This window comes from Mustelus asterias, chromosome 10, assembly GCF_964213995.1.
Source record: "Mustelus asterias chromosome 10, sMusAst1.hap1.1, whole genome shotgun sequence".
In the NCBI taxonomy this organism is placed as follows: Eukaryota; Metazoa; Chordata; class Chondrichthyes; order Carcharhiniformes; family Triakidae; genus Mustelus; species Mustelus asterias.
Window position 1 is genome coordinate 55,695,323 of NC_135810.1, and position 22,294 is coordinate 55,717,616.

Genomic DNA, 22,294 nt, shown 5'->3' on the forward strand with positions numbered 1-22,294 from the left:
AAAGCCCAGGTTCTGTCAGCATTTTGTTCTGTGGTAACTTTAACTTTTTTTCTTTGTTCTGTATACTTCATTTCCTCTTTAGGAACCATGCAAATATATTACCAAAAATCAGCAGAACCACTAATACCAGATAAATGTGATGTGTCCATATCGTTTGATGCTGTCACCAAGGCACATGGAGAAATTTTGCTCTTCAATAATGAGTAAAACTTTCATTATTTATGTAATTATATAATTTGGACATTCTCATTGTACTTTAACTTCATTTAATGGTTTTTGGTTTTTGAATCTTGATTAGATACTTCTGGCGTACATACCAACAAAGGGCTAATCCCAAGTTGACCTCTATCCAAGATGTCTGGATCGGCCTCCCATCAAATATTGATGCAGCTTGTGAAATCCCTGACGAAGATACTATTTACTTTTTCAAAGGTAATGCAAGTTATTCTATATTGCTTTGATATTGGAGCTGAACTGAATCAGTGTAATAAAGTGAGCACTTTGATCACAGGACATTATGTGAGAAATTAAAAATAACTTCAGCAGGGACACAAGATATATACCAGTGATCAGGAAGGACTGTAGAAAAAGAGATAATCAGCCATGGATATCGAAGGAAATAAAGGAGGGTATCAAATTGAAAGAAAATGCATACAAAGTGGCAAAGATTAGTGGGAATCTAGAAGATTGGGAAATCTTTCAAGGTCAGCAGAAAACCATGAAAAAAGCTATGAAGAAAAGGAAGATGGATTAGGAGAGTAAACTAGTTCAGAATATAAAAACAGATAGCAAAAGTTTCTACAAATATATAAAACGAAAAAGAGTGGCTGAAGTAAACATTGGTCCTTTAAAGGATGAAAAAGGGGATGTAATAACTGGAAATGAGAATATGGCTGAGGCATTGAACAGGTATTTTGTGTCGGTCTTCACAGTGGAAGACACAAATAACATGCCAAAAATCGTTGACAAGAAGGCTATGGCAGGTGAGGACCTAGAAACTATCATTATCACGAAAGAGGTAGTGTTGGGCAAGTTAATGGGGCTAAAGGTGGACAAGTCTCCTGGTCCTGATGGAATGCATCCCAGGGTACTACAAGACATGGCCGGAGAAATCACAATTGCACGAATGGTAATTTACCAAAATTCGCTGGACTCTGGGGCGGTTCCAGCAGATTGGAAAGCAGCAAATGTGACGCCACTGTTTAAAAGAGGAGGTAGACAAAAGGCGGATCACTATAGGCTGGTTAGCTTAACTTCTATAATAGGGAAAATGCTTGAATCTATCATCAAGGAAGAAATAGCGAGACATCTGGATATAAATTGTCCCATTATAAGACACAGCATGGGTTCATGAAGGGAAGGTCATGTTTGACTAATTTAGTGGAATTCTTTGAGAACATTACATGTGTAGTGGATAATGGGGAACCTGTGGATGTGGTGTATCTGGATTTCCAGAAGGCATTTGACAAGATGCCGTACCAAAGACTGCGACATAAGATAAAGGTGCATGGTGTTACAGGTAATGTATTAGCATGGATAGAGGATTGGTTAACTAACAGAAAGCAAAGAGCGGGGGTAAATGGGTGTTTTTCTGGTTTGCGATCAGTGATTAGTGGTGTGCCTCAGGGATCAGTGTTGGGACCACAATTGTTTACGATTTACATAGATGATTCGGAGTTGGCGACAAAGTGTAGTGTGTCAAAATTCGCAGATGACACTAAGATGGGTGGCCGAGCAAAGTGTGCAGAGGACGCTGAAAGTCTGCAAAGGGATATAGATAGTCTAAGTGAGTGGCCGAGTGTCTGGCAGATGGAGTACAATGTTGGTAAATGTGAGGTCATCCATTTTGGTAGGAATAACAGCAAAATGGACCTTTATTTAAATGGTAAAAAATTGCAGCATGCTGCTGTGCAGAGGGACCTGGGTGTCCTTGTGCAGGAATCTCAAGGAGTTGGTTTGCAGGTGCAGCAGGTCATTAAGAAGCCAAATGGAATTTTGTTCTTTATTGCTAGTGGGATGGAGTTTAAAAAGCGAGGTTATGTTGCAGCTGTATAAGGTGCTGGTGAGGCCACACCTGGAGTACTGTGTACAGTTTTGGTCTCCTTACTTGAGAAAGGATATACTGGCATTGGAGGGGGTGCAGAGGAGATTCACTAGGTTGATTCCGAAGTTGAGAGGGTTGGCTTATGAGGAGAGAGTGAGTATTTTGGGGCTATACTCATTGAAATTCAGAAGAATGAGGGGAGATCTTATCGAAACAGATAAGATTATGAAGGGAATAGATAAGATAGAAGCAGGGAAGTTGTTTCCACTGGTGGGTGAAACTGGAACTAGAGGGCATAGCCTCAAAATAAGGGGAAGCAGATTTCGGACTGCGTTGAGGAGAAACTTCTTCACACAAAGGGTCGTGAATCTATGGAATTCCGTGCCCAGTGAAGCAGTTGAGGCTACCTTGTTGAGAGTTTTTAAGGCAAAGATAGATGGATTTTTGAACAGTAAAGGAATTAAGGGTTATGGTGAGCGGTGAAGTGGAGCTGAGTCCACGAAAATATTAGCCATGATCTTATTGAATGGCGGAGCAGGCACAAGGGGCCAGATGGCCTACTCCTGCTCCAAGTTCTTATGTTGTTATGTTCTTAAGATGGGTGGTCGTTGATTATCTACTTCACCTGATGAACTCCACCTTCTATTTCTTGAAAGGAATTCACAATACAATATTTTTTTTTAATTTGCAGGATCAAAGTTTTGGACCTATCGCCATTATGAACTGAGTCGAAATTCATCTCAATCTATTTACCTGTTTGGACTCCCAACATATGTGGAGCAAATCGATGCAGTAATATTTATTCAACAGACAAAGAAGATAATATTCTTTGTCGGAAATGTATATTGGAGGCACGTATTGTTCACTTTTATTGCTTTTAGCTGTTTGGTCTTTCGTCTTGTGTTGGTCAGAAAATATTTGCCGCAATCAATGCCCTCAATCACTCCCTCTCCTTTTTGATGTATTTTTCTGCAGTGAAACATTTACTCTCTTTTCCCAGTTATTCTCCCTGTGTGGCCTCCGGCTTTGCTTTGTCAGATGCACAGGGCACAGATCTGAACATGTCCGCCACACAGTTTGTTCAGCATCCGTTATCAGATCTACCTGAACGAATCAACTGCTAATCGAGCCTCACTATCCTCTACCAAAACCAACTGCTACTCCAGGGCTATCCTGCAGTGTAGAAATAACCCTGCTCTTTCTTTTCTCCGTGACTGTCTCCTTAAACACCTCCCCCTTCCATTTTCTATCCTCACATTGAACAAGTGCAGGGAGATCATGGGATTTGTTGTCACTCTGACAGATAATCTTTATCAGAAATGAATCAATCTGAACTACTCTAATCAACATCAGAGTCCTATTTCCTTGACACCATTCCCACTCTATTGGTGACCATCTTCCTTACCTTATTGGCCCCGGGTTGGCTGATGTTACAAATGAATCCTTTTCCTCCAACACTTAAGACTTTACTTTCAAATATGGTCTCAGCACTTCCTACCTTAAAAAAAAATCCACCTTCAATCTCTCTGTTCTTGGAAACTACCATGCATTTCAAACCTCACTTTCCTCTCTAAATTCTGCAATACTTCATCACCTTTTCATTCTGTGCCTCCTTTCCTACAACTCCATGTTTGAACCTTTCGAATCAACTTTCATGTTAATCCACGGCACTGAAATGGCCCGAAGTTAAATCACTTCCACTCCAGCTGTGTTTATTTCCTCCTGATGATCCACCTTTACCTCTCTGTATTTTGTGATATGTTCATCATCTTCTCTAATGCCTCTCCTCCATTGTCCATCTCAGTGGGACTGCTCCAAGCCAGACCAGCTTGCACTCCCATTCCCTTGCCTGTAGATTCTCCCAAGGGTCAATCTTTGGTCCTCTGTTCTTCTTCTTTTACACGCTGCCCCTTGGTGGCACCATCCAAAGATATGGGGTGGGTGTGGGTGGGGGGTGGGGGGGGGGGGGGGGGGGGTGGGAGGGTGGAGGGCACCTTGTACATTTAGAGCAGAATTGTAACCATGGTATATCATTCCTAACATCGGACCTGGAACCATCACTTCCACTCTCTTGCTTTCCTCACTTCCCACGCAATTGCAATTCAAATTTCAAGTGCTGTTTCATACACAGGAAACACATGTGACCCTGCAGCAGGGGAAGCTTTTCATTGGTGAAATCATCTGTTAGCTGACAATGTTGCAGCTATGTGTGGGCTATAAAAGAACCTCCTTGTCCAACAGGGAGGCTCCGTATCACAGTCAAATATTTCCTGCCCGTCTCCAATGCCATTAACGTTGGACTTATTGAGAGCACAAAGGTAGCAAGGGCATTTTCCGATTAAGTTTAAATGATAAATATTTCACATTACATTGTTTTCACTTAATTCATGTGTGCATCATCATTGTTTCTTAAGACAAGCTTCGTCAGAGAGCTAACTGTGTTGGTGCCCCTCATGGTTGGCACACATTGATGGTTCCAGGGGAGTTTGGGACATTTCCTTGATTGTGGAAGAAATAACGTTGTGTTTTTTGTTGTTCAGTATTTGTGTGTTCAGTGTTGTACTCGCTAGTCTGTGGCACATGACTTAACTTGCAGTTTCAGTTGGCCCTCTCTTCTTTACGTTGTGAAGGACATTGTCCAGGGATAATTGAAATGTTGTAGCTGAACTCAAAGACCTGTAAGGACTCTGCTAACCAACACATTGAATTGGACACGCAGTACTGACCCTGTCCTTTAGACCTCCAATTATATTACCTTGACTGACTGTCACCCCACCCCACCCCAGCACTCAGTTGCCCTTCCCGCTTCACTCTTCCATGGCCCAGACCCCTCCTCTTCCCTCCTTTTGATCATTCATTCAATCTCCCATGCACCCAGATTCCAATCTTTCTAACAGCAACCACACTGCTGCTGCCCAGACTGACCCTTGCTGATTCTGAGCCTCCATGCAAGCTGCTATTGTCCTGCTCCCCTCCCTATTGCTGCAGAGTTCCTCAAGGAAAGCTGCTGACCTCGGACACAACTGGACAAAGCTGACTGGCGCACACCACCTTTCAACATCTGCTGTGAGATTCAGGTGCATCACTGACTTTCTTTTGAAGGTAGGGTGTAATTTTAAAAAGTTTTATGCTAAAGATGAACATTCATGGCTTGTCAATATATTACAAGTCTGAACCTGCCACAGGTCGGAGTGAGGCTTGGAACACCACAAACACATTGCTGACGTAATCTCTGCATCTCAACCCCCTATCGGGATATCAAAATTTCAGCTCCTACTTTATTGAATCACTCCGGATGCCACATTTCCTACTCTTGAGGGCTCCATAAATCCTCCCACACAGCGACAACACCCAGTTTTACCTTCTTCATTTCCTGAGACTGCTCTATTATATCTGTGCTGTCAGATTGTTTGTTTGACATCCCATAGGGCCCGATTCTCCGACCTCGCTTTTATCCTGCTTCAGTGAACAGAGATTTGGCTGAGCGCCAAGTTCTCCATCCTCGCTGGCGGCGGCAGTGGGGCGTGAATGGCCGGCGAATTCCAGCTATAATCTCTTTGTTGGCATTATCTTTGTGTCTTCCCACAAACGGTTTACTCTCGCCATTGATTCCATGTCCTTCTCGGGTTTCTGTTTCAGGATAAACGAGACTGTGAGAGACTTTGCTGTGCTATTGAGGCTATAATGAGGTCAGGAACCAAGTGTGCTGTGTCAGTGGTGCTTGAGAGCACTGTTGATGACACCTTCCATCATGATGAAGAATAAACTGATGGGCTGGTAATTGGCTGGTTTGGATTTGTTCTCCTTTATCTGGACAGGACGTTTCTGGACAATTTTCCACATTGTTGGGAAGATGTCATTGTTGTAGCTGGATTGGAACAGTCTTTCTTTCTTCCTCTTTATTTTGCTTTCTGCATCCAGATGGTGGACCAGCTTTGGGGAATCAGGAGAGTAGTTACTCGCCGCAGGATTCCTCACCTCTGAGCTGCCCTTGGAAGGTTGGTTCCGTTCCGTTTCTGGTCAATGGTAACTCCCAGGATGTTGATAGTGGGGGTTTCAGCGATGGTAATGCCATTGAATGTTGAGATTGTTAGAATCTTCTTTGTTATAAATAGTCATTGCCTGGCAATCATGTGGCGCAGATGTTACCTGGCAATTCTCAGCCTTTGCTTTGCTTCAGATGGACACTGACTGCTTCAGTCTCTGAGGAGTACAAATGGTACTAAAGTCTGTGCGATCATCAGTGTACATCCTGACTTCTGATCTTATGATGGAGGGAAGGTCATTGATGAAGCACCTAAAGCTGGTTTTGCCTCAGATAGAACCCTGAGGAACTCCTGGAGCAATGTCCCAGGACTGAGATGATCGACCTTTAACAACTACAACCATCTTCCTTTGTTCTAAGTATGATTCAAATGAGTTTGGAGTTTTCCCCTGATTCCCATTGACTCCAGTTTTGCTCGGGCTCCTTGATGTCATACTCAGTCAAATGCTGCCTTGCTTTCAAGAGCATTCACCCAGCACAAAGGAAGGGGATTATGGTCATGGAAGTCAATCATTTCAGGCCAGGATGCTGCTTCAGGTGTTGCTCATGATCGTACTTTAGGTTCAACATTCTTCAGCTGCTCCATCATAAGGTCAGAAGTGGGGATGTTTGCTGATGATTGAAAATTGTACAGTACCATTCACAGCTCCTCGGGGATTGAAGCTGTCCGTGTTCATATGCAGCAAGACTTGGACAATATTCAGGGCTTGGCTTGATGAATTGTATGTGACATTCACACCAGACAAGTGCCAGGCAATGACCATCTTAAATATGTGTGAATCTAATCATCTCCCCTTGACATTTAATGACTTTATCATTTCTGAAACTCCCAACATCAACATCCTGGCGGTTCCCATTGACCAGCAATGGCACTGGACTAAACATATGAATGCTGCAGCCAAGAGAGCAGACCAGAGGCTGGGAATTCCCCAAAGCCTGTCCGCCATCCATAAGGCACAAGTCAGGAGTGTGATGGAATAATCTCCACCTCAATGAATCAATGTGGCTCCAACAATAATCAAGACGCTCAACATCATTCAGGACAAATCCACGAGCTTGAAAGGCAGTCCAGTCCCCACCTGAAGCATTCACCCCCTCTCTCACTGACACACAGAGGCAGCAGTGTGAAGATAAACAAGATGCACTGCAGCAACCTGCCAAACCTCCTTTGCAGGCACCTTCCAAACCCCAGGTCTCTATTACCTAAAAGGACAAGGGCAGCAGATGCATGACACCATAAATATCAGCAACTTCCCCTCCAAACAGCACACCATGCTGACTGGAACTATATCATCCTTTCTCTCTGACTCTGCGCCCTAAACTGGGAACTCCCTTCCCAATAGCACAATGTATATACATACATCAGATGGACTGCAGAGACTCAAGAGACAACACACCACCACCTTCAAGGGCCATTAGGAATGTGCAACAAATCCTGGCCTTGCCAGTGATGCCCATGGAAGAATTAAAAAGAAAAGATTATTTTTATTAATTCATGGGTCATGCTGGCTGTCCAGCATTGATTGCCCATCACTAGTTGTCCAAGGGCACTAGTTGCTGTGGCTCTGGAGTCACATGTAGGCCAGACCAGGTAAGGATGGCAGATTTCCTTCCCTAAAGGACATTGGTGAACCAGATGTGCTTTTCTGACAATCGACAATGGTTTCATGGTCATCAGTAGAATCTTAATTCCAGATATATTTTTAATTGAATTCAAATTTCACCAGCTGCTGCAGTGGGATTCAAACCCTGGTCCCCAGAACTTTAGCTGAGTCTCTGGATTAATAGTCTAGCTATTTTACCACTGGACCATCGCCTCCCCGAGAAATTCAATGAGATAAAACAGGAAGAGAGAAAAAAGCTTTGAAGGAGACTTGCGTTTTTATAAGTCTCCATTAATAAATTAAAAGTTGAATGAATGAGCCTCCAAACTTGTTAATTTTCAGTACCAGAGAGTTTGTTTCTCAGTAATTAAGACATCACACCAATAAAAGGACAATCAGACTGAAATTGATACACCCCAACTCTGTGGCAAGTTTAATCCATATCTGCGATATATCCTCAGAAACCTCACGCCATTCAATACATTTAAATAGAAAGCCAGAACTGTTGTTTTGCAATTGAAGGAGGAGCAGGTCATCCTGTAAGTCAACTTCTGATTTCTACGTTTAACATGTGGCTCACCAGAAGTTGCTGTCTGAATTGAATCTAACTAACTGAGTGCCGTGGAGAGAGAACAGAGTTAACGGCCCATATTCTCCATCCTCAGTCTCAGCTGAGATTTTCTGGTGCCGCTCAGACTGAATGGGGTTTTGGATGGAACGCCAAATTTTCCGTTCTCACTCATAACAGGTCCCTGCCCGGACGAGAGCGGACAAACCCACCCAATATTTCAGGTTGATGACTTTTCATCGGGACTGGCAGTAGCGAGAGCTGTAATAGGTTTTGAGTAAGGTGTGGTTGAGAAAAGGGAGAAAAGAAAGGCCTGTGGTTGGATGGAAAACAGGAGAGATTGAATGAGAGAAGAGTTAGTCTTCCAGGAACAAAGAGAATGGTGATGGGAGAAAGAAAAGAAACAAATAAATAAAAGCTGTGGCTGGTGCAGGTGCTGCTAACTGAAAGAGAAAATAAGAGAATAGCTGAAACATATAAATAAAAGGAAATAAAATGGGTATAAGACTGAAATTATTGAATTCAATGTGTATTTATCCAGATTAATTCAGCCTTCACAAGTCCTTGGAATGCCACGATGAATACATGTATCCATTTGTGTGCACATGTGCAAAGTAGAGCAAATATTATCTTTTTGCTTTCTTTATTTATTCATGGGTTGTGAGCATCGCTGGCTGGGCCCGCATTCATTGCCCATCCCTCATTGCCCTGAAACTGAATGGCTTACTAGGCCATTCCAGAGGGTATTTAAGAGTCAACCACATTGCTGGAGTCACATGTAGGCCAGACCAGGTAAGGATGGCAGATTTCCTTCCTTAAAGGACATCAGTGAAGCAGATGGGTTGTTACAATAATCAACAGTGGCCGATATGGTCACATTAGACTTTTTAGCTCCAGATTATTAATAAATTCAAGTTTCACCATCTGCTGTGGTGGGATTTGAGCCCGGATCTCCAGGGCATTACTCTGGGTTTCGTGATTACTAGCCCAGTGACAATACCACCATGTCACTTCATCCCTAAAACAATGGGATACACATACTGACACCTGCCTGAACTACAGGGAGCCAATGTTATGCAGAGTCATGGATGCATCCTTTAAAGAGTGGAAATTCCACCTTGTTGAAGATGTGGCAGAAATCGTGAGATAGTGGAAAATCCCAGCCATTGGGTTTACTATTTTACACTACTATTTAAAAAACAACAAAGACAGGTTCAGTGATCCCAACCTCCCAGTGGAGACATGCACGCAAAAGGAGCATCGGCTGCAAATATATTATAATGCCCAAGATAATTCTTAGATTTTGCTCCTTCAGATCACTGCAAGGTAGTCTGACAGGTGAAGTCGGGTCAAAACCAATGCACATTGTCGTAATAGTTGGAATGGAAATTCAAATAAATAAAGCATTATTCCTGTATTAAATTTGAACTCAGAAATTCTACAATTTATGTGTAGATGAGGCTGATTGGCCATGTTAAATTGCCCCTTAGTGTCAGGGGTACTAGCAGGGTACATACATGGGGTTATGGGGATAGGGCCTGGGTGGAATTCTTGTCGGTACAGGCTCGATGGGCCAAATGGTTTCCTTCTGCACTGTAGCGATTCAATGAATAGAGCAGACAAACACACAGAACAAAGCTTGATTGGTATTAATTGTGAAATGGAATGTTGCTGCATTTTGAAATTAGTAAGTTTAAGTTCCAGAGCATTCTCGAGCATAGGTCCCCAAATAATAGATAATGTGCAATATTATTTATCCATTCAGTGGTATTGCAAGGTGTGCTATGAGCCAGTTTAACTAAAGGCGTTTTATTTTTTGCTGTTCAGTTACAATGAAGAAATAAAGACGATGGACTACGACTACCCAAAATGGATAAGCAGTAACTGGCCAGGAATCAATAACAAAATAGATGCTGCCTTACACAATGATGGTAAGTGCATCTGTTGGGTGTCATCTTGCCAGAATTTGGCAGAGTGTTGGTTCCAGCGAGGATAAACAATGGGTTTTTACGGCCTCGCTCGAGTGAGACCAGAAAATCCAGCCTGAGGTCAATGGACATTTCCGTTGTCCGTCCCTCGCCCGCTCCGATTCTGTCGCGAGCGGGGCGGGTGGTAGAATTCCCAGGAATGTCTGGTTTGGTTTTTTCTCCAGATCTGACAACACACTTGTCACCACTGGGTGAGTTTCATGCTGTGATGTAGCGGGGTTGGGACGAAACACACCAGCAAAGCCCAGCTGAAGTGAGATCAGAACATGAATGATCCTTCCCCCTAGTCCATCCCAGAGGTCTCAGGGACTCCCGCAAACCTGCCACCCTGATCGATGTTGGCATTTCCCATCCCTGGCTCAGAGCTGCAACCCCGATTGAAGTTGGCATTCCTCCACCCCCCCCCCCCCACTCCTAATTGGAGTCGACATTCAACCCTCCCACCCCCTGATTGGTGTTGGCACCTCTTCCTGCCTCCTGTCCCCTTAACCATCAGTGCCAGCACACCCCCTTCCCCCTGAGCATTGGAAACCTTCTCCACCCACCTCCCCACCCCAACCCCCCACCCACACAGTGAGTGCCGGCACCCACCCTACCTCCACCTCCAAATGGCCATTGCTGGCATCCCCAGATCCTATGTCGCTCTGGGCCACCACCACATACAAGTGAATCCCACCTATTAGATTCCCATTGGGGTCCACCACAGGATGTCAACTTGCTGGTACCAACCTCACAGTGCCAACCACTGCCTGGCAATGTTTCTCTCCCCCAAGGGCTATACTCACCTTTACACCCACAGGGGGACCCCACGACAGGTTCAAGCCTGGGCGAACCTGTTGTAAACCTTGCCAAAGTGACGTCATGTCGGCGCAGTGTGAATATCTGGCAAGGGGTCAATATGTGTCAAGGGGGAGGGTTAACTCCACTAATCCCCCTAACCTACACATCTTGGGAAACTAAGGGGCAATTTAGCATGCCCAAGCCACCCAACCTGCACATCTTAATTTGATCAAACTCATGGTGGGAGAATCATTTTGAGGGTTGATGAAGTACAGATGATTGCAGATTGGATTACATAACCAATTCTATTCTCATCCCAAATTTATTCACGCATTGCTTTTCTGTTTTCTCCTAGAATTATTTTACTTCTTCAGTGGGCCACGACTGTATGAGTATGACAGCTGGAGAAAAGAAATAGTTCGCACATTAAATTCTAACAGCTGGCTGGGATGTTAACTATTTGAATTCTGACCCACTATATAATGCATATTTTAAACTGAAATCCAAATTTCTATGGCAAGACCTTGAGAAGAAGAGAGCGCTGGATTTGAATTAATTATGACCATAAGACATCGGAGCAGAATTAGGCCACTCAGCCCATCGAGTCTGCTCTGCCATTCAATCATGGCTGATATTTTTCACATCCCTATCCTCCTGCCTTTTCCCCATAACCCCTGATTCCCTTATTCATCAAGAACTATCTGTCTCTGTCTTAAAGACACTCAATGACCTGACCTCCACAGCCTTGTGCGGCAAAGAGTTTCACAGATTCACCACTCTCTGGCTGAAGAAATTCCTCCTCATCTCTGTTTTAAAGGATCGTCCCTTTAGCCTGATGTTGTGTCCTCTGGTTCTAGTTTTTCCCACTGGTGGAAACATCCTCTCCACGTCCACTCTATCCAGGAAATTAAATAACATCTGGATGCGACAAACTCATTTATTGCACTGTACTTTTTAGCAAAAGAATCAATAATAAACACATTAGAAATCATGGACTCTGAAATGGCCTTTCAGTCCATTGAGGTTGTTTCTTTCACAGATCGCCGATGTATTGTTAGATTTCAACACATAGAATTACAGCAAAAATACCATCAGAGACTTTGTTCATCATTGAGTCCATCTCTCTGAACAATGCCTTTTGGCTGAGATTATATTTTACAACTGTTTCCTTCTCTTATTAACAAAATCATTTTCAATATTGTCAATTCTGTGACCTGGAATTCAATTGCACCCAAAACCGGACTAGTGGAATGTGGCAAATGGCTCCGCATTGGGGCCCAGCGAGTTACAATCCAAATAAATGACTTAGATGAAGAGACTGAGAGTGAAGCATCTGGGTTTGCTGATGCTGCCAAGCTAGATGGGAATCTCAGCTGAGAGGTTGCAAAGAGGTATCGGCAGGTTGGGTGAATGGGCAACATGGTGGTAGTTGGAGCATGTTGTGAGGAGGTTTGAGGTCAGTCGCTTTGGTGGTACGGTAAGAAGTCTCACAACACCTGGTTAAAGACCAACACTTCTTACTGTGCCCACCCCAGTCCAACGCCAACATCTCCACATCATGACTTTGGTCGTAAGAATGAAAAAGCTGATATTTTTTAAAAGGCATGAAACTTGTAAATGTTGATGTTTGGTGGGACTTGGATCTACTCTTACAAGGAACAGTGTAAATTAGCAAGCAGGTACAACAAGCAATTAGGAAAGCAAAGAGCATTTTGGCCCGAGTACAAAGGCTAAGAATAAAAGCCCAAAGCTTCTGAGATCCAGAGCAGTGAAGTCTGGCCTGACGTTGGTGCAGCTTGTCAGAACCCTTTGGAAGGCCATGTGCTGGAATTGCTTGGGATGTTTAAACATCTAACGCGGTGATCTGAGTAATTTTCTCTGAAATTGAGTTCAGGGTAGGAGCCTTAGGCTGGATATGCTGAATTTACCTGGAAAGTGACCTTGGAAATGTTATGTTGGTTAATATTTAAAGCAACTCAGTGATGAGTGAGTGTAACTGCACTGAGGCCCCCAATCACATTCACCAACCTGATCCAGCCACCTATCCTATCTGACCCGATTACCCCCTCAAGAACCATTTATCCGTTGAAAAATGGTGAGAGTGATGGTTCCACTGGGAAGTGCAGCCAGAGCCAGGTTCACAGCACTGTGAGTAGCTCAGCAGCACCAGAGGGGGAGGAGTCAGAGTGGATGAGCAATAGTGGTAGGTACTTGATAGTGAAGTCTGCAGACAGGCATTTCTGTGGCCACAGACGTGACTCCAGGCTGGTGTGTTGCCTCCTGGTGACAGGGTCAAAGATGTCACTGTCGGGTATTCTGAAGGGAGAGGGTGAATACTCAGAAGTTGTGGTTCACATTGCTACCAATGTCACTGGGAGAAGAAGAGATGCGATCTGGCAACAAGAACTTAGGGAGCTAGGTAGCAGATTGAAAAGTAGGACATCAAAGATTGTAATCTCTGGATTATTCCGAGTGCCACATGTTAGAGGTGTGGGAATAGGAGGGTAGAGCAGGTAAAGAGGAGGTAGTGTCACAATATAGATCAAGGAGTCAACTACTGCAGTGAGGATGGATGTTATGTTAGCTTCTCAACTGAGGCCAAATGAGTAGAAACAATAAGAGGGCAATCACATTGCTGGGTGTATGCTATGGGCCCCCAAACAGTCAGGGAGTGATCGAAGAGCCGATACGTAGCAAATCACTGGGAAGTGTAAAAAAAACAAGTGAATATGAGTAGGAAATTTCAACTTCCCCAATATTATTTGTGAGGCTTAGAGGGGATGGGATTCTTAAAGTGCATCCAGGAGAGCTTTCTGAGTCAGCACATGGGAATTCCTACAGGACAGGGGGCGGTACAGGACCCATGTATCGGGAATAAGCCGGATAGGTGGTAAAAGTGTCAGTGGGGGGGGTATTACAGTTGTGACAATAACTCAGTAAGATTTAAGGTCGGCATGGAAAACGAAAAATGCGAACTGGAAATAAAGGTTTGGAATTGGGATCTAAAAGTGGGAATCATTCAAAAAGGAAAAAGAGAGAGTACAGGGCCAACATGTTCCCGTAAAGGTAAAGGATGGAACGAGAAAACTCTGGATGGCAAGGGATACAGGATTGGGTAAGGAAAACAAACAGGGAGGCTTAGGGCAGATACAGGGGGAGTCAAAAGAATGGAAGTCCTCAAAGAGTTGGAATAACTTTGAAAGTGACTTGTTGTGGCTTCAAGTTAAGAAGGGCTCATTACCAACAATATATATTTATGTACAAACATTGGTCTAACAGAATGCAATACACGGCTACTCTGTCCTGCTCCCTGGCTCCAACCTCGGTTGCTCCCCGAACCAGAACCCATGCCCTTGCACCTGATTGGTTCGGCTTCCCATGCTGCCTCTCCATACGATCCGTCTCAATCATGTGGCCCTCAGGGATTTCCCCTTAAAGGGGCCACGGTACCACACCCCTTCCCCCGAACTCCGGAGTTCACTTATGAATGAAAGAAAAGGAACATCATTAAACACAGACATTACAACTCAACAAGACACGACGGATACCTCAGAAAAACTCATCAAAAGTTCAGTCTGTCAGGAGACTTCCGGACTTCCGGAGGATCATCTCAAATCGGTGCTCTGATCTTCAGTGAGGAAGGCAGCGAGCTATTGCAAAAGTGAAACTCATCAATCAGTGGTAGAGATCCTCTTCAGAAGGTACAGCCCCTCGGTCTCAGAAACTGCTGGATGGCCCGACTCCACACTTATAACAGGGATCCCTGAATCAGCAACTGCTGAACACGAGTCTACTGCAGGAGACGGCCTGGTGGCACGGGGCAGCACGGTGGCACAGTGGTTAGCACTGTGTAGCATGTTAGGAACGAAAGGGTTGTCAGGGAAAAAATCGGACCTCTCAGGGACAAAAGGGGGGAATTATGCTTGGAGCCCAAAGAAGTAGGGGAGATCCTAAATGAATACTTTGCGTCGGTATTCACAAAGGAGAGGGATATGTTGACTGGGAGTGAATCGGAGGGGAGTGTTGAACCGTTGGAGAGAATCTCCATTACAAAGGAGGAAGTGTTAGGTTTGTTAGAGAATTTAAAGACTGGCAAATCCCCAGGGCCTGATGGAATCTATCCAAGGCTGCTCAGGGAGACGAGAGATGAAATCGCTGGGCCTCTGACGCAAATCTTTGTCTCGTCACTGGACGCAGGTGAGGTCCCAGAGGATTGGAGGATAGCTAATGTGGTCCCGTTATTTAAGAAGGGTAGGAAGGATAACCCGGGTAATTATAGGCCGGTGAGCTTGACGTCCGTGGTGGGGAAGTTGTTGGAGAAGATTCTTAGAGATAGGATGTATGCGCATTTAGAAAGGAATACACTCATTAACGATAGTCAGCATGATTTTGTGAGAGGGAGGTCATGCCTCACTAACCTGGTGGATTTTTTTGAAGAAGTGACCAGAATGGTTGACGAGGGAAGGGCCGTGGATGTCGTCTATATGGACTTTAGTAAAGCGTTTGACAAAGTCCCTCATGGTAGGCTGGTGAAAAAGGTTGGATCTCATGGGATAAAGGGGGAGGTGGCGAGATGGGTGGAGAACTGGCTTGGTCACAGAAGACAGAGGGTGGTAGTGGAAGGGTCTTTTTCCGGCTGGAGGCCTGTGACTAGTGGTGTTCCGCAGGGATCTGAATTGGGACCTCTGCTGTTTGTGATTTATATAAATGATCTGGAAGAAGGTGTAACTGGGGTGATCAGTAAGTTTGCGGACAACACAAAATTGGCAGGACTTGCAGATAGTGAGGAGCATTGTCAGAAGCTACAGAAGGATATAGATAGGCTGGAAATTTGGGCAAAGAAATGGCAAATGGAGTTCAATCCTGATAAATGCGAAGTGATGCATTTTGGTAGAAATAATGTAGGGAGGAGCTATACGATAAATGGCAGAACCATAAAGGGTGTAGATACGCAGAGGGACCTGGGTGTGCAAGTCCACAGATCCTTGAAAGTGATGTCACAGGTGGAGAAGGTGGTGAAGAAGGCATATGGCATGCTTGCCTTTATAGGACGGGGCATAGAGTATAAAAGTTGGGGTCTGATGTTGCAGATGTATAGAACGTTGGTTCGTCCGCATTTGGAATACTGCGTCCAGTTCTGGTCGCCACACTACCAGAAGGACGTGGAGGCTTTGGAGCGAGTACAGAGGAGGTTTACCAGGATGTTGCCTGGTATGGAGGGGCTTAGTTATGAGGAGAGATTGGGTAAACTGGGGTTGTTCTCCCTGGAAAGACGGAGGATGAGGGGAGACTTAATAGAGGTGTATAAAATTATGAAAGGCATAGATAGGGTGAACGGTGGGAAGCTTTTCCCCAGGTCGGTGGTGACGTTCACGAGGGGTCATAGGTTCAAGGTGAAGGGGGGGAGGTTTAACACAGATATCAGACGGACATATTTTACACAGAGGGTGGTGGGGGCCTGGAATGCGCTGCCAGGCAAGGTGGTGGAGGCGGACACACTGGGAACGTTTAAGACTTATCTAGACAGCCATATGAACGGAGTGGGAATGGAGGGATACAAAAGAATGGTCTAGTTGGACCAGGGAGCGGCGCGGGCTTGGAGGGCTGAAGGGCCTGTTCCTGTGCTGTATTGTTCTTTGTTCTTTGTTCTTTGTTCTCTGCTGCCTCACAGCGCCAAGGACCCGGGTTCAATTCCGTCCTCGAGTCACCCTCTGTGTGGAGTTTGCACATTCTCGTGGGTTTCCTCTGGGTGCTCCCATTTCCTCCCAGAACCCCAAGATGTGCAGGTTAGGTTGATTAGCCATGTTAAATTGACCCTTGGTGTGAGGGGGATTAGCAGGGTAAATGTGTGGGGTTATGGGAATAGGGCTTGGGAGGGATTGTGGCCGGTACAGACTCGACGGGCCGAATGTCCTCCTTCTGCACTGTATGGATTTCTATGAGACACCAGATGATACTTTGTATCAGATCCAACACTCTTCACCAAATGTTCCACTTATTTTTTACAAGACAGCCTTGTACTTCTGTCATGGAGGAGACTGGTCCCATTCCTCCCATACTCGCACGAATAGTTTGGTTGGATCAAAGTGCACAAGCAGTGATAACGAGTGTAAAGCCTGCTTAACTTTGGCAAACACTTCATTTTGTGTTTCTCTCCATTTCCAATGCTCATGCTTCTTCAAAAGCTGGTGAAGTGGGACTCAGATTACAGACACATTTTGTCAGAACCTGCTGTAATAATTCACCATTCCCAGGAATGCTTTTAATTCTGACACATTATTAGTCTGCAGTACTTCATTTATGACTTTAACCTTGTTCTCCAAATGATGTAAGCCTTTAGCGAATACCCTGAAACGCAAGTACAAAACTTCATCCGCCTGGAAAGTGCATTTCACTCGATTCAAATGGATGTCCACTTCTTAAAATCTTCTCAAAACTTCCTCCAAATTTGACCTGCACTCCCCAGGGGATGCTCCAGTAATCAGGATGTCATCCAGATACACCACGACGTTAGGAATACCTTGTTATAAACTTTCCATTGTACGTTGAAATATGGCACAGGCTGAAAAGACTCAAAAAGGTAAATGTGTGTACTGGGAAAGTCAGTCCATTGTGGGTGTTGATAGTAACCGACCTCTGGGAATCTTCATCCAACTCCTGTTGCTGGTAGGTGTGACTGAGATCTAACTTGGTGTACTTCAGGCCCCCTGCTAATTTTGTTTAGGGGTTGTCAAATCTAGGAATAGGGTATCTGTCTATCTGAGCTTTGGATTAATAGTTAGTTTATAATTCCCACATATTCTTACAGTACGATCCGGCTTAAGGATAGGGACTAAGGGTGCAGCCCATTCCGGGAATTGTACAGGTTTTACAACATCTAATTCTTCCAAGCTTCCGAGCTCCAACTCTACCTGATGATGGAGTCCATGAGGCATTGGGCAGAACTGAAAAAATGTTGGCGTTGCCTCGGGATTCAGATACATTTTGGCTTTAACCCCTTTTATTCATCCCAGTTCCTTTCCAAAAACCTCTGAGTATTTGCACAGTAACCTCCATCCCGTAAATTTAATATTTCCAACCAATCTAATTTTATCTGGTTCAACCAATCCTGACCCATTAGGCAAGATCTGTGACCCTCAATTACCAGAACTGGTAGTCGAGCTGTTTGGTTTCTGCAGAATACTGTAACTGTAACTGACCCTACTGTCTTCACCATCTCTTCTGTGTATGTAGACAATATGGCTCCTGGCTCACTCAATCTCAAGGGTTGAAGGCCTTTTTGAAGGTAATAAAATGTCTGTTCCCCATGACTGTGGCCATGGCTCCAATATCAACTTCCATTTGAAGAGATCTGCCGTTTACCATTAAGGCTGTGTCTACAGGATGCACCTTATTGAGTTGGGCCTGTTTAAGGTGGGCTCCTTATCCATTTTGTTTTAACAGAGTTAAACCAACTGTTGTTATTTTTCCGCATGTTCTGTCCTGACTGCTTCATTCTGCACCACGCTTGTAAATGACCCTTCCTTTCACATGGGTAACATATCTAATTTCTGCACCGGCAAGTTTCTTGAGAGTGCTCTTCCCATCAAAAACAAGGTTCCACTTCCAGTGCTGTACTCTCCTTCTTGGAATCTGCTGCACCCTCACTTGGGCTGATCCTCACAGCAACTGTTGCCTGCCATAAATGGTTCACCTTGTAATTCACTTACTCCCTGCTCAGCGCATTCAGTCATCTCCACAGCTTTTTCTGAAGAGATTTTGGTTTCAGCCAGTAACTTCTTCTGCATTACAAGGCTGTTTATTCCACAGATCAAATGGTCTCTTAACATCTCCATTAGAGCTGAGCTGAATTGCAGTGCTCTGCTAACCCTCTCCATCTGGTCATGAAGCCCGAGACAGTCTCCCCGGACTGCAGAATGAAATTTATACCGAACCTGACGATTGAAGGTCGGGATTAAAATTATTTTTGATCAATTCAACTATCTGGAGCACCAGGCTATGTTAGACCCCTCACTAGGCTGTACATTTGTGGGCCACAGACCATGAGCAGTATCACTTTTCATTTTTCCTCTACTGTGATCTCATTTGCAACAAAGAAATATCACAGTCATGGAATAGAGTGCCTACAGTGCAGAAGGAGGCCATTCAGCCCATCAAGTCTGCACCGATCACAATGGCAGCCAAGCCCTATTCCCGTAACCCCACTTATTATTTACCCTAGCCAATCCACTTGACACTAGGGTCAATTTAGCATGGCCAATCAACCTAACCCGCACATCTTTGAACTGTTGAGGAAACTGGAGCACCCGGAGGAAACCCATGCAGACACGGGGAGAATGTGCAAACTTCATACCGGCAGTCACCCAATGCCAGAATTGAACCCAGGTCCCTGGGCTTTGAGACAGCAGTGCTAACCGCTATGCCACCGTGCTGCCCCTTTCTTAGTCTTTTGATATTCTGCATCCGGTTTTCTCGTTCTGGGTCGAATGGGACAATCTTTCTGATTAAAAGCATTTTTATGTGGTGAATGTACGTCGCTTCTTCATAGCTTCTATGCTCACTCTCCTCCCCCTCTAAATGCACACTGCAATCTCCTGATGACTAACAAAAGATTTTCCTCATTGTCAGTGCAATAATTTTGAAGACGACTCATTGTGACTTAAAGTGAAGAAGGATTTATTGCCAATAACATACATGTACAATCAATGGTCTAACAGAACTGCTATATGCGTCTACAATCCCCTGTTCCCCGTCTCCAACTGAAGTCCCTCCACAACCCAGGATATGTGCTCTTGCACTCGCTCTGCGCTGTGTCTCCTTGGGTCTGGCCTGATCACGGGGTCACAGGGATTTGCCCCTGAAGGGGGTCACACTAGCACAGGAGTATAGAAAGTACAGGGAGGGGGGGTTACTGAAAAAATAAATTTGGAGAGCAATGAGGGGGCATGAAAAAGCACTGGTGGACAAGATAAAGGAACGTCCCAAGGTGCTCTATATGTTTATTAAGGGAAAGAGGATAACCAAGGAAACAATAGGGCCCATGAGGGACCAAAGTGGTAATCTGTGCATCGAGCTGGAAGACGTAGTTTGGCTCGGGGCTTGTGTTGAAGTCTGTCTTGGAGTTTGTGTCGAAGTCTGGCTCGGAGCTTGTGTCGAAGTCTGGCTCGGAGCTTGTGTCGAAGTCTGGCTCGGAGCTTGTGTCGAAGTCTGATTCAGAGCTTGTGTCGAAGTCTGGCTCGGAGCTTGTGTTGTGTCAACTGCAGCTCCTAAATCCAAAGGGACAAGATTTGAAATAATGTGAAATGAAAGGAAATTGTGAGACTGTAAATACAGTGATTTGAAGGAAAGGCCTAATGGCACTTCAAATTTGTTTTCATCCTTTATGAGTCTCAGCCAGCTCCGCATTTCAGCTAATGCCCCAGTCTCCTCCGATCACCATTGCTGGGTTTGTCCTGTCCTATCTGCAGGACAGACACACCAGAGGTGACAACACAATTGAGTGTATAGAGGGAGTAGCTGCAGGAGTCCTTCGCTTTGACTTCTGACCCCATTTAGGAAAATTGCCCAGGTTTGAACTGTCCATCAAAATCTTACCTGGCCAATTGCTGCCCCATCAGTCAACTCTTAGCATTCAGCAAATCTGGGCGACACGGTGGCACAGTGGTTAGCACTGCTGCCTCATAGCGCCAGGAACCCGGGTTCAATTCCGGCCTCGGGTCACTGTCTGTGCGGAGTTTGCACATTCTCCCCGTGTCTGCGTGGGTTTCCTCCAAGTGCTCCGGTTTCCTCCCACAGTCCAAAGATGTGTGGGTTAAGTTGATTGGCCATGCTTAATTCTCCCTAGTGTCAGGGGCATTAGCAGAGTAATCATGAAGGGTTATGGGAGTGGGGCCTGGGTGGGATTGTGATCGGTGTGGACTCGATGGGCCAAATGGCCTCCTTCTGCACTGTAGGGATTCTATGATTCTATGAAATTAATGGGAAGGGAAAGAGGATTTTGCTATCAAGCAATACTTCCTCACCAAAAACCTACTCATTGTCCCTGAGTTTGATTCTCACCAGGACTGTTTGTTCCAAACCTCATTACAGCCTTGGAACAGATATGGGCAAAATAACTGAATTCCAGAGAGCCTGGCGAGTGTGACTACTCTTGACAGCAATTGACAGAGTGTGGCTGCTTATTCAATCATCTTCCCTCTGTTTTATGCTGAGAAATGGGGGTACTTTTGATGATTACACAGTGTTTAGTTCAGTTCTAACCCGTGAAATAATCATCAGCGGCATGCAGCAAGATTTGGCAACATTAATTCTTGGGCTTCTAAATGGCAAGTAATATTCGTGCCACATTTGTTCTAGATTCTGAGCATCTTGAACAATAGATAATTAAACCATTCCTTGACATCCAACAGTTTTACTATCAGTAACCTCCTCACAAATACCCCTGGGGAGGGGGGTTCAGCATTGACCAGGAATTGAACTGAACCAGCATAAGATACAAGAGCAGTTACAAGAGCCTGTCAGAGGCTGGGAATTCCGCAGTGAGTAACTTGTCTCCTGACTCTCCAAAGCCTACCCACCATCCACAGGACACATGTCAGGAGTGTGAAGGAATACATGGTTATGATGGGCCAAAGAGTCACCTGTCATGCTATAACCATTGTAAAATCCTATATCAAATCACTTGAAGTTTCCACAAGAGTGCCTCCAGGTGTCCTGCATAATTTAGCTGGAAGATCAGCAGAAACCCCACAGAGATGACATTGGGCAACATTTCCCCACAAAAACAAAGTGTCAAAATAATGGAGAATGAGCCCGACTTCAGAGAGCTCAGACACTGGTTCACAAGGGCTCCGTGATCTCACAGTGAACTGGGAGACACTTCCCACCCCCACGGACATTGGGACTCCAACTCCCCACCCCCCACAATTGGTGGCATGTTCTCTACCACATCCGCCCCTCAACACAGGTTGTCCGCATCGGGGCATCAGAGTCCTCCCGATGGGTCCCCTGCCTGATGTGTACTTGCTTTGAGTGTACTTGCTGATCTAGTTTGGTTCCCATTTAAGCAAGACTCAATTTCAAAACTGCCGTCATAGGTTTCAAATTCCTTGATGGTCTTGCTTCTCCCTTTGTAACATTCTCCGCCTTACAACCCTCCAAAATAATTGTGCTCCAACTCTCGTCCTCGGGCATTCCAGTTTTTAATCCATTTACTACTGACTTCAGTGCCACCAGCTACCAAGGCTCTGGGCTCTGGAATTCTCT

At 44.9% G+C, this 22,294-nt stretch overlaps 2 protein-coding genes across 3 annotated transcripts in view; one reads left to right on the forward strand and one right to left on the reverse strand.

Annotated features, from left to right (window-relative positions):
* LOC144499596 (matrix metalloproteinase-20-like) overlaps positions 1-12,122 on the forward strand; it is a 33,714-nt gene extending 21,592 nt beyond the window's left edge. The window contains exons 6-10 of the mRNA XM_078221734.1: positions 83-203; positions 299-432; positions 2,736-2,895; positions 10,089-10,192; positions 11,385-12,122. Of these exons, the coding sequence (XP_078077860.1) occupies positions 83-203; positions 299-432; positions 2,736-2,895; positions 10,089-10,192; positions 11,385-11,485 (620 nt within the window). The 3' untranslated portion in view covers positions 11,486-12,122. The remainder of the gene's footprint in view (positions 1-82; positions 204-298; positions 433-2,735; positions 2,896-10,088; positions 10,193-11,384) is intronic.
* Positions 12,123-19,688: 7,566 nt separating this feature from the next.
* Positions 19,689-22,294, reverse strand: part of LOC144499600 (matrix metalloproteinase-18-like) — a 65,632-nt gene continuing 63,026 nt past the window's right edge. For both annotated transcript variants that reach the window (XM_078221739.1, XM_078221738.1), the window contains exon 6: positions 19,689-20,295. In XM_078221739.1, the coding sequence (XP_078077865.1) occupies positions 20,021-20,295 (275 nt within the window). In that variant the 3' untranslated portion in view covers positions 19,689-20,020. The remainder of the gene's footprint in view (positions 20,296-22,294) is intronic.